Source organism: Podarcis raffonei, chromosome 9, assembly GCF_027172205.1.
Source record: "Podarcis raffonei isolate rPodRaf1 chromosome 9, rPodRaf1.pri, whole genome shotgun sequence".
Classification (NCBI taxonomy): Eukaryota; Metazoa; Chordata; class Lepidosauria; order Squamata; family Lacertidae; genus Podarcis; species Podarcis raffonei.
The window spans coordinates 78,791,701-78,807,201 of NC_070610.1; the positions used below are offsets into that span (position 1 = coordinate 78,791,701).

At 50.7% G+C, this 15,501-nt stretch overlaps 1 protein-coding gene across 1 annotated transcript; it reads left to right on the forward strand.

Moving 5' to 3' along the window:
• Positions 1-4,962: 4,962 nt before the first annotated feature.
• On the forward strand, positions 4,963-12,385 carry ANKRD53 (ankyrin repeat domain 53; the record flags this gene model as incomplete). Its single annotated transcript, XM_053402314.1, has 5 exons — positions 4,963-5,127; positions 6,432-6,631; positions 7,943-8,107; positions 10,255-10,375; positions 11,469-12,385. Coding segments are annotated over 5 exons (1,407 nt in total), but the record flags the coding sequence as incomplete, so codon positions are not given.
• Positions 12,386-15,501: the final 3,116 nt, after the last annotated feature.

Below are 15,501 nucleotides of genomic sequence, written 5' to 3' on the forward strand. Positions count from 1 at the left end.
TTACACTCTATCTAGTTTTCAAAGAGAAATTATAGAGGACAATATAGAGGTACAATATGTTGCTCAGAGTAGCACCCCTTCAGATGAGCAGGATGGTCGCGCTCGCCTCAGGGAGTCAGGATCCCCCCCCCCGAAGCAGCCTGCAAGTCGCCCCATCTCCCAGAGCCTCTTCCCCAGCCTCTTGCCAATTGCAAAGTGGCGAAAACAAGCACAAGATAAACGCAAAGCAAATTGTTCCATTGCTGCTGAGCCTGAATCCATTTGCCAGGAGTCTTCCTCCCTCACCTGATTTTGGGGTGGTCAGGTCCCTTTCCTGGTAGACGCAGCTCTTTACATCACATGGAGCTGCTCCGAACTGGGACACGGGTCTGTGAGAAGTTCAACAGGTGGGGCTTTCAGCTCATAGCAGCCTCACATGGTGCAAATGTCTGTCCCTGTCAGGAATGAGAGCTGAAAACCTTGCTTGTAGATTCAGGTAGGTAGTCGTGTTGGTCTGACGCAGTCGAAATAAATAAAAATAAATTAAAAATTGTCCTTCAAAACCAACTACATTTGTTATGGGTATAAGCTTCTGTGTGCATGCATTAAGGTTATACCCAGAACTAACTTAGTCGCTCTGGTATCTGAAGAAGTGTGCATGCACACGAAAGCTTATACCCAGAACAAACTTAGCTGGTCTCTAATGTGCTAGTAAAGGTAAAGGGATCCCTGACCATTAGGTCCAGTCGTGGACGACTCTGGGGTTGCAGCGCTCATCTCGCTTTATTGGCCGAGGGAGCCGGCGTACAGCTTCTGGGTCATGTGGCCAGCATGACTAAGCCGCTTCTGGCGAACCAGAGCAGCGCATGGAAATGCCGTTTACCTTCCCGCTGGAGCGGTACCTATTTATCTACTTGCACTTTGATGTGCTTTTGAACTGCTAGGTTGGCAGGAGCAGGGACCGAGCAACGGGAGCTCACCCCGTTGCGGGGATTCGAACCGCCGACCTTCTGATCGGCAAGTTCTAGGCTTTGTGGTTTAACCCACAGCGCCACCCGCATCCCTTCTCTAATGTGCTACTGGACAATTATTTAATTTTTTTATTTATTTCAACCTTGCTTGTCTTCAGGAATGCAAGGCCGGGGCAAATTTGAGCCTCCAGCCAGGAAAGGGGGGGGGGACACCACACAGAGACAAGATTTTCTCAAAGGCTGTTGTGCAAGTCTTACTATGATCCTGGGATTGAAGCTCTAGGTCAATGCCACTAACGTAAATGTGTCAATGACACGTCATCCTAGATCTCCTTTTGGACTAGTAAGTAGGCTGTTATTTTTAACTGCACTAAATCCCTGAAAGCGTATTTGGAAGAGTTTTTGAACAGCATCATGCAGCTGATGTCTAATGACTGACTCTCAGTAACGATTGACTTTCGAGTAGCTAAGGGGTGAAATTATTTCCAAAGTACTTGCAGCATCAGCAAATCTTGAATTTTTAAAAAGCCTGATTTTTTATTATTTTTTAGAAAAATGTACATAGATTGTTTCAAAGGCCGCAATGGGGTGGAAGGATGATCATGTCAAAGACAACCAATCTATAAAACTAGCCTTTTAACTTTTCACTTGGTATAACTTGTCTTTCTAACCCCTTTTGTCTGGTAGTTGGCACAAACTACGAATGAACCTGGGGGCTGAGGATATTCTGAGATTACTCATCAATTATAAATGCCTTCCTTTAAAGTTACTATCAGTTATGAATTGTGTATATGTAGTCTGCTCATTCTAGTTCGGTTTTTATAACAAAAAATACCTTTGATATTTGTTATCCTTGTTTGTGGTGCAAAATGTCTCAGTCGCTAAACGCTTTTATGTTTCTCAGGGTGTGCATCATATCTGCACAATTCTTTTATCAAGTATTTTTTAAAGTATATTCTAGCCCAATCATCTTGCAAGGCAGGAATCTTAGGCCCAATGTTGGGCTTGAACCCACGACATTGTGACTCAAAGGAGTCTCTCACTCGACCCACGGAGCTCGCTTCCAACTCTCCAGTCCTGCGGATAAAGAGATGTCCCCCTTGGACCCATAAGCAGTTGCTCAGGCCACGCATGCAAAATAACCAAATAAATTCATGCATGTGCATGTATATACAGTCATACCTTGGGTTGCAGACGCTTCAGGTTGCACTTTTTTGGGTTACAGACGCACCGAAACTCGGAAGTACCGGGATGGGTTACTTCCGGGTTTCAGTGCTCACGCATGCGCAGAAACACTAAATCGCGCTTTGTGCATTCGCAGAAGCGCCGAATTGCAGACGTGGCATTGCGGACATGCCTCCCGCACAGATCCAGTTCGCAACCTGAGCGTCCACTCTGCGCACGTGTGTGTGTGTGTACAGTGGTACCCTAGGTTAAGTACTTAATTTGTTCCAGAGGTCCGTTCTTAACCTGAAACTGTTCTTAACCTGAAGCACCACTTTAGCAAATGGGGCCTCCTCCTGCTGCTGCACCGCCGGAGCACAATTTCTGTTCTCATCCTGAAGCAAAGTTCTTAACCTGAAGCACTATTTCTGTGTTAGCGGAGTCTGTAACCTGAAGCGTATGTTACCCAAGGTACCACTGTGTATGTGTGTGTGTATATATATATATATATATATATATATATATGTATGTATGTATGTATTACATGTGGGGAACGGGGGCGTGTTATTGGGTGGTGGTGGTTTTTATTTTGATTCTGTACTTTGTGGTTTTATATTCTCATTTTATCCTGTGAACCACCCTGAGGGCATACGGTGGTATATTAATAATAATAATAATAATAATAATAATAATAATAATGCACACTTATACAATAGATGTATTCATACAATAACATGTAGACACACAGAGAGAAATGCAAGAGTTGCTGAATGAAGAACAGCAAACCAGGGTAGCAAATTACATTCTTCCATCACGATGATTCTCAGGAGGCGGGTGACATCCATTCCTTCATTTTGGGTTGCCATAATTAATTAATTAATTAATTGGGGGGTATGGGCAAAGTTTTTGCAAGATCTTTAAAAAAAAAAAGGAAAAGGAAATAAGTTTGGGGGTATTTTTGAAGGGATTCACCGAAGGGCCACCTGGTCTCTCCCTCCGCGGCGGGGCCTCGAACCCGCGTTTCCCGGGTAGCGCCAGGGGGCGGCGCTTCCGAACTGTCCCCGCCCCTCCCTGCCGACGTCAGCGCTCCGCTTCCGGCCTGCGCCGGTTGCCCTGGCAACGGCGCCGGCGGCGGCGGGATGGCGAGGCCCAAGAGCGGCCCGGAAGCGCACGGCCGCCTCGGCGCCTCCCCAAGGCCAGTGGGGGCGGGGAGGGGCGGGGCAGGAGGGTGTGGGCGGGGCCAGGCGGAGGGGGCGTGGTGAACGCCGCTCTGGCGGGACACGCGTCTCGGGCTCCCCTGACACGCGTCTCCCTCTCTCTCTCTCTCTCTCTCTCTCTCTCTCTCTCTCTCTCTCCAGCCACCCCTCTCGGCCCGGGCAGGTGGTGCGGTCCTGAGCGGGTGCAGGCGGAGCGGGGCTGTACCATTTCGCGCCGCAAGGGGGGGCAGCAGTCGCTGAGCATGTTGTGTCCTCGCCGGGAAATTGGGCAGGGGGGTCCCTGCTTTATCTCCCTCCCACCCCCAAAATAGATCCTTTGGGGCAAACATAGGGGACCTCCGCCCCCCTCCAAAGAAACACCCCCCTTTAAAAAAAACATTAATTTTTTTGAGTACAAATTAGAAAAAAAGAAAAAAGTACAAATATACAAAAGGAAGAAAATACATGTAACCAAGAGAAAATTAGAAAACATTTTACCTCTTCTCATATTGACAATTTTGTAGAGGTGTAAACAAAGAAACACCCTCCTAATGCCTCCTTCTTGCATGGAGGGGGCTGTTTGGGCTGCATCAAGGGAGGGGAATTCTGCCAATCATCGTTTTAGCCACACTTGCCTTTGTTTGTTTGTTTGCTTGTTTGCTTGTTTGCTTGTTTGTTTGTTTGTTTGTTTTGTTTGTTTCATCCTGCTCTCCAGCCTTAAAGGCTTGCGCACGGTCAACTTCTGCAATTCTAACCTCAAGGAAAGACACAGCACAAGAGGGCAAAGGGACAGGGAGGGAAGAGGAAGGTCAAAGCTCCAGCACCAATCTCTAACTATATTGGCCGGCTGGCCCATTTGAGGAGCAGTTGGTGCCCAGCTCCCTCCCACAGAGGCTGTCCTTTGGGATTCCCATAGAAAGGAATGCAAAATGGATTCATCCGTCCCAGACTTTTAAAAACAACCCCTAAAACAGCAATTTAACATGAATTTTACTATCTAACAAGACCCTTGAGCCATAAAATGAAAGCAATAAACAATGTACTGCAGTCACACAATCAATCAGTAGCTGAACTGGGTTCCACACAGCCACAAAAATAAAACAAAAAAGCCACAAAAACAAAAACGCAAAATAAATAGCAGAAACAGACAAGACTTCAGCGTAACACTCAAAACAGAAGTGTGGTGCGCAAAACAGAGCATGTTCGGCTTCTGAAAAGAGTTCCTAAACCGGAGCACTTACTTCTGGTTTTGCAGTGTTTGGGTTCCAAGCTGTTTGAGTATCAAGCCGTTTGAGAACCAAGGTACCACTGTGCGAGAGATTCTGCAAAATGTAGTGTCCTCAAACAGGATCTGATGGTCCATATACAGACATAAAATAAACCTCAAGGAAGTGCATTTGTGGGAGGTAGCAACTTTAACTATTTTATGGCACAGACATAATGGTTAAGTACGACAAGGCTACAAAACATGGGCCCTGTTACACCAAGGGAAAGTAATTAGAGTATTCAGATGCCCCTGTATCAGCCCAATTCCCGCAGAGGAGAGCTGAGGGGAGAGGATTCCTGATGCAGCAGAGCTAATGATGGAGTGAGCTCTGTCTCCCAGGTCCTTGGATTTTGCAAATGTGTCCAAAAGGGGTGATTGACTTGGCCATGCCTTTTCCCTCTTCTTCAGTCTTCTCACCAGGAAGTTCTCTAAGCAGGCTCCAGCAAGGGTCCTGTCGAAAGACTCGCAGTACGCAGCCAGCAGCGGACAAGTTCACTGGCTCAAGATCTGTATCCAAAAAGCCGAAAGCCCGACTCAGGCCGACATTAATGTAAATATCACCTTGTTTGCACGGATTTGGGGTGCGATTGGGGGCACATGCAGTCTGATCCACACTTCGGAACTCCCTGCCTGTTGAGATCCAGGAGGTGCCCTCGCTGTATTATTTTCGGCGCCTGCTAAAAACATTCTTGCTTAGGCAAGGCTAGCCAGACGCTCAGAAAGTGGTGTACATTTTAACCTGTTTTAGTGTTTTAACTTTTAAAAACTGTTTTATACTATTGTTCTAAATCTTCCTTGATTTCTTTGGTATGTCCTTTTGTAAACCCCTTTGAGGTTTGGCACACACACACCCCAATCAAACAGTGTATAAAATTTATGAAAATAAATAAATTGCCTCCTCAAGATCCTCAGCACATATATGGGTGTTAAGTGTGCAAATTCGAGGTTCCTTTATAAGCCATTCTGGTTGCAATTCCAGTGGGAGAGAGCAGATCAGCATTCACCAACTTGCCAAAGGATGGCATAGGGACCAGGCAAGAATAGATAAAGGGGCAGATCCGAACCCAGACTTTTCTGTCAGTGTTGCCAGAGAGTAAGGCTAGGTTAACACTCACTGTGTTTCCAGTGTTGGGTTTTGATCTGTTGTGAACAGCTGGGCGAGGGGAGATTTGTGAAACGCCCCTAGAAACAAGGACTTCACTGCGCTTGAACGTGTGAATACTGTATGGACTTGCTCTCTGTCCCATCCCAGGGGGTCCCCTATGAATGGAAGAAATCCTTTCCGGAAAGCAGAGTGGAAAACTGAGGGTTATACTCAGAGGATTTTGCTAAACCTATAATAATAATTTATTTGTACCCCGCCCATCTGGCTGGGTTTCCCCAGCCACTCTGGGCGGCTTCCAACAAAGATTAAAAATACATCAAAATGTCACACATTAAAACTTCCCTAAACAAGGCTGCCTTCAGATGTCTTCTAAATGTCAGATAGTTGTTCTTCTCTTTGGTGGGAGGGCATTCCACAGGGCGGGTGCCACCACCGAGAAGGCCCTCTGCCTGGTTCCCTGTAACTTGGCTTCTCGCAATGAGGGAACCGCCAGAAAGCCCTCGGAGCTGGACCTCAGTGTCCGCGGTGGAGACGCTCCTTCAGGTATACTGGACCGAGGCCATTTAGGGCTTTCAAGGTCAGCACCAACACTTTGAATTGTGCTCAGAAACGTACTGGAAGCCAATGTAAGTCTTTCAAGACCGGTGTTATGTGGTCTCGGCGGCCGCTCCCAGTCACCAGTCTAGCTGCCGCATTCTGGATTAGTTGCAGTTTCTGGGTCACCTTCAAAGGTCTTCTCTTCCTGCCAGGGCTTCTCTGCGCTGCACACGGCAGCTTTGTACGGGCGCCTGGACTGCATTCAGATGCTGGTGGAGAAATTCAAGGTCGACGTGAACCTGGCCAGCCTGACGGGCTGGAGGCCCATCCACCTGGTGCTGAGCAAGGAGAGCCGGAATGCAGCGCTGGAGTGCCTGCAGTACCTCATCAAGAAACAGGCCGACGTCAACGTGTGAGCTGGGCAGCCCTCGCCTCCTCTTCCCGTCGTTCCCGTGTGCGCACCTGCCTATGCACAGGAGGGGCAAGTGCAGGCAAAGCAGAGCCCTCCAGATGTTTTTGGCCTACAATTCCCATGATCCCTAGCTAGCAGGACCAGTGGTCAGGGATGATGGGAATTGTAGTCTCAAAACATCTGGAGGGGCGAGGCTGAGGAAGCCTGGGCTAAGTGATGGACAAGCCCCAATCTCCATTGTCCACAGCAGCCCTACTGAGGATGGGGAGCATTTCAGACTATGCTTAGAACAGGATCAGGCCAGTGGCCCATCCAGTCCAGCATCCTGTTCTCACAGGGGCTGGAAAGTGACTGCATTGCCTGCCAATTAGTTTCTGTGCCCAATTCAAAGTGCTGGTTTTGACCTATAAATCTGTAAATGATTCAGGACCACAATACCTCAAGGACTACCTCTTGCTGTAGGAACCTACCCAGACCCTGAGATCATCCTCTGAGGCCCTTCTTTGTGTGCCTCCTCCTTGAGAGGTCCAGAGAGGGGCAGCACGAGAACGGGGCCTTTTCCGTGGTGGCTCCCCTTTTGTGGGATGCTCTTCCCAGGGAGGCTTGCCTGACACCTTCATTGTACACCTTTAGGTGCCAGGCGAAAACTTTCCTCTTCGACCAGGCCTTTGGCTGATTGACATCCCAGGCCCTTTTAAATGTGTTGCGGGAGGGGGGATTATTGGTTTGATTTTCTTCTTATTTTTATTATGTATTTTGTGCTTTTTATATTGTAATTTAATAATTTTAATAATAATAGAAATAATTTTTTTGTACCCCACCCATCTGACTGGGTTGCCACTCATTTATGCCATGAACCGCCCTGAGATCTACAGGCATAGGGCAGTATAAAAATTTAATAAATAATAATGACGGCTGCCTCTAGGAAACCTGCGAGCAGGATCTGAGCACAAGAGCAAATATCCCCTTTTGTGGTGTCCAGCAACTGGGACCACAGAAGCATTGCTGCCTTCAATTGTGGAGGCAGAGCAGTCAACCTCGCCCTCTCCTCCTCCATGAACTTGTCAAAAGTTTTGATTTCGTTTCATTCGCTTCATATAACGATGAGCGCTCACAGTCCTAAGGCGTTTAAAACTGGAGGAGCAGAGAGCCCTTGGTTCTATGGGACAATGGCCTTTTTGCTCTGGAGTGTGTTTTCTGCCCTTCATAACTGTTTTGCAATTCATCTTGGGCAAACTGATTCGGATTTCTGAAAACATTCTGCATCTGACTCCGCAAAGAGCAATGAAACCCCGCATTCTTGTTTTCCAGGCAGAACCAAAGCGGGGTGTCTCCGCTTCACAAGGCGGCCAGCGAGGGGCGTGAAAACTGCATCTGGGAACTGATCAAGGCTGGGGCCGATGTGCATATCAGGGATTTTGAGGGCCAGAAGCCCATTGACCTGTGCAGGATGTGGGGCCACAGGTCCTGTGCCAAGTGAGTATTTTGCATCAAGACGGGATGGGCGAGGTGGCGATGCCAGGGGGCATTGTGGGCATATGCCAGGTGCCCACCTGTGTGCTGCAAGTCAAGTGCACTTAGTCCTGCCCTTAATTAAATAATAATAATAATAATAATAATAATAATAATAATAATAATAATAATAATTTTTATTTATACCCACCCTCCCCAGCCAGAGCCAGGCTCAGGGCAGCTAACAACAGTAAAATCACAGTAAAAACATAATAGGGGGGAAAGGGGGGGGAGGAAAAGGGGGGGAACCAATTTAAAATACAGGTTAAAATGCAATTTAAAATGCAGCCTCATTTTAAAAGTAGCCCATAGATCAAAACCATAAGGGGAGGGAAACAGAAGGGTCAGACTGAGTCCAAACCAAAGGCCAGGCGGAACAGCTCTGTCTTGCAGGCCCTGTGGAAAGATGTCAAGTCCCGCAGGGTCCTGGTCTCTTGTGACAGAGCGTTCCACCAAGTTGGGGCCAGTGCTGAAAAGGCCCTGGCCCTAGTTGAGACCAGTCCAACCACCTTGCGACTTGGGACCTCCAAAGTGTTGTCATTTGTGGACCTTAAGGTCCTCTGCGGGGCATACCAGGTGAGGCGGTCCCGTAGCTGCGAGGGTCCTAGGCTGCAAAAAGCTATATTGCCTTTGGTAGATAGAAATGGATTTTTAAAAAAACGTTGCTTGCGCATTGCGAGAAGGAATTTCAGTTCTGCTTTGGGGAAGGAGCAGAGCTCAGCAGAGCACCTGCTGGTGAGTGCGCACCCAGGCAGGGAGCCTGATTTAGGAAGGAAGGATCAGAGGCAGGGCTGGAGGAAGAGGAGGAGGAACAGACAGGCCAGGCAAGTGAAGGGCCGAGTGCTTCCGCACCTTCTCCTGCACCACTGTCTCCCAGAACCAGGAGGGGACTGAAGGGAGAAGAGCAGAGGCAGTTTCCACCCAGGCTCAGTCTCCGGCTGCATGCATGCAGCCCTTCGGGGGGAATTATATAAACCGGTGGAAGGGAAGTGATACCCAGATGCTGCAACTGCTCTATAGAGCGCAGACTCAGGAACAACTGCCTAGACGCAACGTTGGTGTCCGTGCTTCTCCAGAGCTGTAGATGTGACTGTTACCTTGGCCAATAAAGGGTTGACCCTCTGCCTTGTGCATTCCTTGGCCGGGGAGCCCCCAGGTTCCATCCCTGGCACCTGCAGGTAGGTCTGGGAATGTCTCCGTGCCTGGAATCCTGCACGGCCACTGCTGCCAGTCAGTGCAATGCTGAATTAGATGGGGCAATGATCCGATTCAGAATAAAGCATCTGCTACATCCCTGCATTTATATTTTCCACTTTGGTATACATGAGATTCCTGGCACAAGCAAGAAGCCCCTGGGGAGTTGGAGCTCCTACATATGATCCTCAGAGCATCATAGGAGAATGAGAAGAGTCTGAGTGCTGGATCAGGCCAGTGGTCCCTCTGGTCCAGGTTCCTGTTCAAGGGGAAGCCCAGAAGCAGGGCCTGAGCCCAACAGACGCTCGCAACAGGGTCCAGCAACAGGGTCCCTCCTTTGCTTAGCCAAGTGACCTTATTCGTCCCAAGTCTTTCTACAGGCTCTCAGTGCCTCTAGAACAGGGGTCAGCAAACTTACCACGCCTCGGGCTGGTTCTCCCGCGCCAATCGCACAGCGGGCTGGAGAATGCGTGTTCATACATGTGCACACACGCTATTTACGACAAACCTCCGGGTCAGAAGAGCACCGGAAATCACTTGTGCGCATGTGTATGGGCCTCCTCTGACCCGGATGTGCACCAGAAATAACGCTTGTGCATGCGCAAATAACACTTGCGCATGCACACAAGCTATTTCCGGTGCTCCTCCAACCCAGAAGTGGGCAGCCGCGCAGCGCAGCGCTGGTAAGAGCGAGCGGCGGCAGCGGGGGTTGCCGCGGGCCTGATAAACGAGTCCCTCGGGCTTTATCCAACCTGTGGGCCTTAGTTTGGGGACCTCTGCTCTAGAAACATCTGTGCAGGAAATGGTACGGATACCAGCAGAGGAGTTGTGATATGGGATGATGATGCAGGTCTTTCTCTGTCAGTCATGAGGCAGATCCTCCTGCACACATCCAGGGTGGTGCTCTGCCTCCGCAGGTGTCTCGCCAGCGCCATGTGGAAAGCAGACAAAGCGCACTTTGTCCAGCAGGTCGCCAAACTGAACAAGATCAAGGAGGCGTGTGAGGTGCAGAAAATCGAATTCCTTAAAAGAGAGCAGGTAAGCAGCACCACAGATGGGCACAGGCAAAGCCCCCTTCATGGTCGTTTCGGTTACCGGTGCTCCTTACGCTGTTTAAGAGGTCAAACCATTGAGGAGTTACAGCGCTGTCTCTGGCTGTAGAGTAGAGACCAATAGGGGAGAGACATGTTTTGTTGCAGCTGGGGCAAATGAAGGTATCTCCAGTTTTGCTGCGGCAGATGCACCATGGCGTTTCTCCTCTCCACTGATATCAATAATAATATGCAGATTGTGTTAATGAAATACATTTGATCATGAACATTAGTAGCCACAATGCAGGCAATGATTGTAAACTAAGGTCTCGGCTTGTTGTTGTTTAGTTGTTTAGTCGTGTCCGACTCTTCGTGACCCCCTGGACCAGAGCACGCCAGGCACTCCTGTCTTCCACTGCCTCCCGCAGTTTGGTCAAACTCATGCTGGTAGCTTCGAGAACACTGTCCAACCATCTCGTTCTCTGTCGTCCCCTTCTCCATGTGCCCTCCATCTTTCCCAACATCAGGGTCTTTTCCAAGGAATCTTCTCTTCTCATGAGGTGGCCAAAGTATTGGAGCCTCAGCTTCAGAATCTGTCCTTCCAGTGAGCACTCAGGGCTGATTTCCTTCAGAATGGAGAGGTTTGATCTTCTTGCAGTCCATGGGACTCTCAAGAGTCTCCTCCAGCACCAGAATCCAAAAGCATCAATTCTTCGGCGATCAGTCTTCTTTATGGTCCAGCTCTCCCTTCCATACATCACTACTGCGAAAACCATAGCTTTAACTATACGGACCTTTGTCGGCAAGGTGATATCTCTGCTTTTTAAGATGCTGTCTAGGTTTGTCATTGCTTTTCTCCCAAGAAGCAGGCGTTTTTTAATTTCGTGGCTGCTGTCACCATCTGCAGTGATCGTGGAGCCCAAGAAAGGAAAATCTCTCACTGCCTTCATTTCTTACCCTTCTATTTGCCAGGAGGTGATGGGCCCAGTCTCGGCTTATTTGAGTCAAAACCAGGGCTTAGCAGATTTGATCGGCCAACCCCCCTGAAGAGGACAGACTGTGGCCCTTCGCCCACTGCCTTGTTTGTCCTTTCATTACAGATGGAGATAAATCTCAGCAACAAACTGGCCTTCGACGAGTGGCTGGCCAAAAAGCATCTGCCTCCGCCTCCAGCCAGGATCGTGCGCTGCCTGGACAAGAAGCGAAAGTCTGTGCTCCCTCGCAGAGGAACCCGGAAGAAGACCAGCCCAATCCTCTCCTTCGAAGAAATAGTCCCGCTGAGAGTGGATGACACTTACCAGGTGCGGAAGGACCGGCGGTGCCGGCCGTGGAACGTCAGCACCAACTTAGCCTCCCTGCCGGCCACCTGCATCAGCCGGCCGGAGACTGTGAGGCTGGGCATCCATCCTGACCCGCCTGCGGAGCACGACTTCACCTCCTACCTCTTCCTCTACAAGAACGGCTATGGCGACCCCGAGATCCAGGTCGACGGCATCGGCAAGATCCTGGACATGCCCGACCTGCCCTTCGAGGTCCTCAAGAAGAGCCTCTATCCCGACACCCGGGCAACCCGTTTGGATGTCCCGGGGGATCTCAGGCCCCAGCACATCTTCGGATTGCAGCACAGGCGCCGCCCCGGCCCTGAGCATCGCTGGACCGATCAGATGGCGCTGAGCTTGAGGCAGACGGTGGACCCGGCCCTTCTGGGCACGCTGAAGGCCCACCTTGCCACCTACAGCGACCCCCAAGTGCTCTTGCCAAGGCTGGAGTCGGGCAGCGCCAGCGGAAAAGACATCTCCTCTTCCTCCTCTACCCAGAGCAAAGGCAGCAGCCACCAAGATTCACCCGTGGGGTAGTTCACTTGCCCAGCACAAAAATATGTGCCTGCCCCAGTTCTGTAGCAGAGCCCAGCAGGGCTGGAAATAATCATTTGAGTCTGGATTGAAACAGTTTACTATGAGAACATTTGCACCAGGGGAGGTGGGTGGGTGGGAATTAAACCAGCTTATTTAATGCTCATTTTTGTGGCGCAGTGGGTTAAACCACCGAGCCTCTTGGGCTTGCCGATCAGAAGGTTGGCGGTTTGAATCCCCGCAACGGGTGAACTTCTGTTGCTTGGTCCCTGCTCCTGCCAACCTAGCAGTTCCAGTTTGTACTGTGTGTTGCTTGCACCCTCTAGAGGCCAGGAGTGTGCAGAACACAAAAGCCTCAAGGAAGCTGGCTTTCAAAACGTTTTGCAGCTGTAAAGCGAATTATTCAGTACTGCAAGGCACGATGAACTAAATACGCAGCATCAAACTCCACTAGGGAAGAGTTGTGGGGCTGGTTCTTTTCAGTTCTAAGACATTCAGGGTTGTATAGCATAGGGATTAAAGCCTACAGAGCGTGGTCCACTCAGAGAACTTGCCTCTTATGGGGCACAGTCTAGTGTACAGCTGCCCCACCTTTGGGAAAACTATAAGGATTCTTAAGGACACGAGAAGAGCCTGCTGGATCAGGCCAGTGGCCCATCCAGCCCAGTTCTCACAATGGCCAGACAGATGCCCATTATGGGAAACCTGCAAGCAGGATTTGAGCACAAGAGCCAGCCTCCCCTCCTGTGGCTTCCAGCAGCTGGGATTCAGCAGCATGGCTGCCTCCAATTGTGGAGGCAAGAGCATATAGCTGTCATGGCTAGCAGCCTTCAATAGCCCTCTCCCCCATGGATTGGTCTAATCCTTTCAAAGCCACCTAGATTGGGGACAATCATTGCCTCCTGCAGAAGGGAGTTCCACAGCTGCTTCCACCACCTACCTCAGATCTGTCTTTGGAGGAACGTACAAGCAAAGCGTGCCCTTGTCCCTGCAGAAAGTGAAAGCCCCTGCAGCCAGGGGGGGAGAGCCACTGCCACAGCAGAGTCCGCAGCCTGGACAAAGTCCGCCCATCCCTCTTGCATGGCATCACCGCCTCTGAAGCACAACAGCCAACACTAAGGCTGGGAGTGGTCTGTCCACATGGGGCGTAGCACAATCTAGCTCGGGGGTCAGCAAACTATGGGCCGCAGGCCAGATCCGGCCCAATTGCCCTCAGGATCCGGCCTGCAGGCGGATGTTCTGTGGATTGGCGATTCTGCTTTTTTCCCCCGTTTATTTTTCGGTGCTATCACTTTTTTCGGCGCCATTCCCCCCCCACACACACATACACACCAGTGCCTCCTCCCTCCTGGCTTCTCCCTGCCCTGCCAATGGTGGAGGAAGGGGGCTGGGCTGAGCTGTGCCTCTCCAGAGCCAGCCAGCCCTTTCGGGCTGCTCGTCCCTCTGCCGCCACCAACAGCTGCACTCTCGCAACCGCGTCTCCGGTGCCTGCACTGGCGAGCGGCAGAGGCCGTTGTAGGTGGCGGCGGGATGAGCAGCCCAAAAGCAGCTCTCGCAAGGGCAGGCGCAGGAGCCACGGTTGGGAGAGCGCAGCGCCGCCAGCAGCAGCATACGTAGGCAGGGGGAGGGGAGGGGCTGGGAAGAGAGAAAGAAGCCCCCTCTGCCACACGTGTGGTCCAGCCCGCCACAAGGTCTGGGGGACAGTGAACTGACCCCCTCCCAAGAAAGTCTGCTGACCCCTGATCTAGCTTGAATCACCCAAGAGTCCACCCATCAGCAAATGGAAACTCCCACATAAGGCTTCGGAGGTTCTGGCAAGAGATGAATGATCACGGAGGGATCTCGTAACTCTCAGCCACTCAGCAAGACCAGAGCCTGCAAAGGATTCGGGTGCAGGCACGCAGACACAAACGTCTAGGCTTGCCAGGTGTTCAGCAGCTGCACGCGGGTGTCTGCAAAGTCTCACCCTAGGAATGTAGGAATGTGTCTTGTATTAAGTCAGGCAGCTGGGCCCATCTCAGCACCAACAGAAGGGATGGAGACTGAACAGTGCCGGCCCACTCATGAGGCAGGGTGAAGCAAGCGCCGGAGATGGCATCCCTGCCTCACTGCTTCTGCCACTGCCAGAACGCTCCGCTCTTGCCGAATCTTAGCGAGAGGGGCGTTCCAGCGGCAGCAGAAGGGCTGGGGTGGTGAAGCAGGACGACGGGTTGGGGTGAGGAGTACGGCAGCATATTCCAGGTTTGCCTCTGGGTGAAATGGGGCAGGCTGCCCCTGGGGCTGAGGGATCTCTTCAGCCAGCCGCCTCTACTCCCTCCTAGCGCTGCAACAGCAATTTTGTCAAGCCCAAATGTGCCGTTAGGTAACTCCATGTGCCGTGCCAGAACCACCACCCCTTGCCCTAATTAGAAAACAGCCTCAGCTCCAGCAGCGCTGTTTGTCAAGCCTAAATGCGGCACGGGCGGCTGTTTTTGGCATAGAACCTTACTTGCAACACATGGGAAGGTCAACCTCCCCAACCTCCCTGCATTGCAAATAGGCTTTGTGGGGGCGGCACAGTAATAATGCAATAAGTTCTCCCCCACCGCCTGATTAAGGTTAAGAATGCTGGATTGTGTGTGACAGAAAGCATGGCTGGGGGGTCATATATGTGCATGCAGGTGGGCACAGGTGCCTCTGTGTGGGTGTCCCTGCCCACGCTCTCTGCAAAGTCAGGCCAAAGGGTCTACCTCACCCCAGAACGGACTGCTCTGGCTGAAAGGGGCTCCCAAGCGCTTTCCTAAGCCGGTTATTGCAGGCTCTTTAGGTGAACACACTGGGGACCTCACCTGGGACTTTACATACGCACAAAACCAGCTCCAGGAATGAATGAAACCCCTGTACAGTGGTACCTCTGGTTACGTACTTAATTCGTTCCAGAAGTCCATTCTTAACCTGAAACTGTTCTTAACCTAAAGCACCACTTTAGCTAATGGGGCCTCCCACTGCTGCCGCGCTGCCAGAGCACGATTTCTGTTCTCATCCTGAAGCCAAGTTCTTAGCCCGAGGTACTATTTCTGGGTTAGCGGAGTCTGTAACCTGAAGCATATGTTACCTGAAGCGTATGTAACCCAAGGTACCACTGTACGTCAAACTGCCAGACAGGGGACTCCGGATAGGCTAGACTTGTCCTCCCCCTATAGCCAAGAGGCTGACATGCTGGCAAAGGCTTTCACTTCCCCTCCTCTGCTGTCAATGCAGAAGGAAGTGCCTGATAAAGGGAAAGTATTTTCTTTTTCTA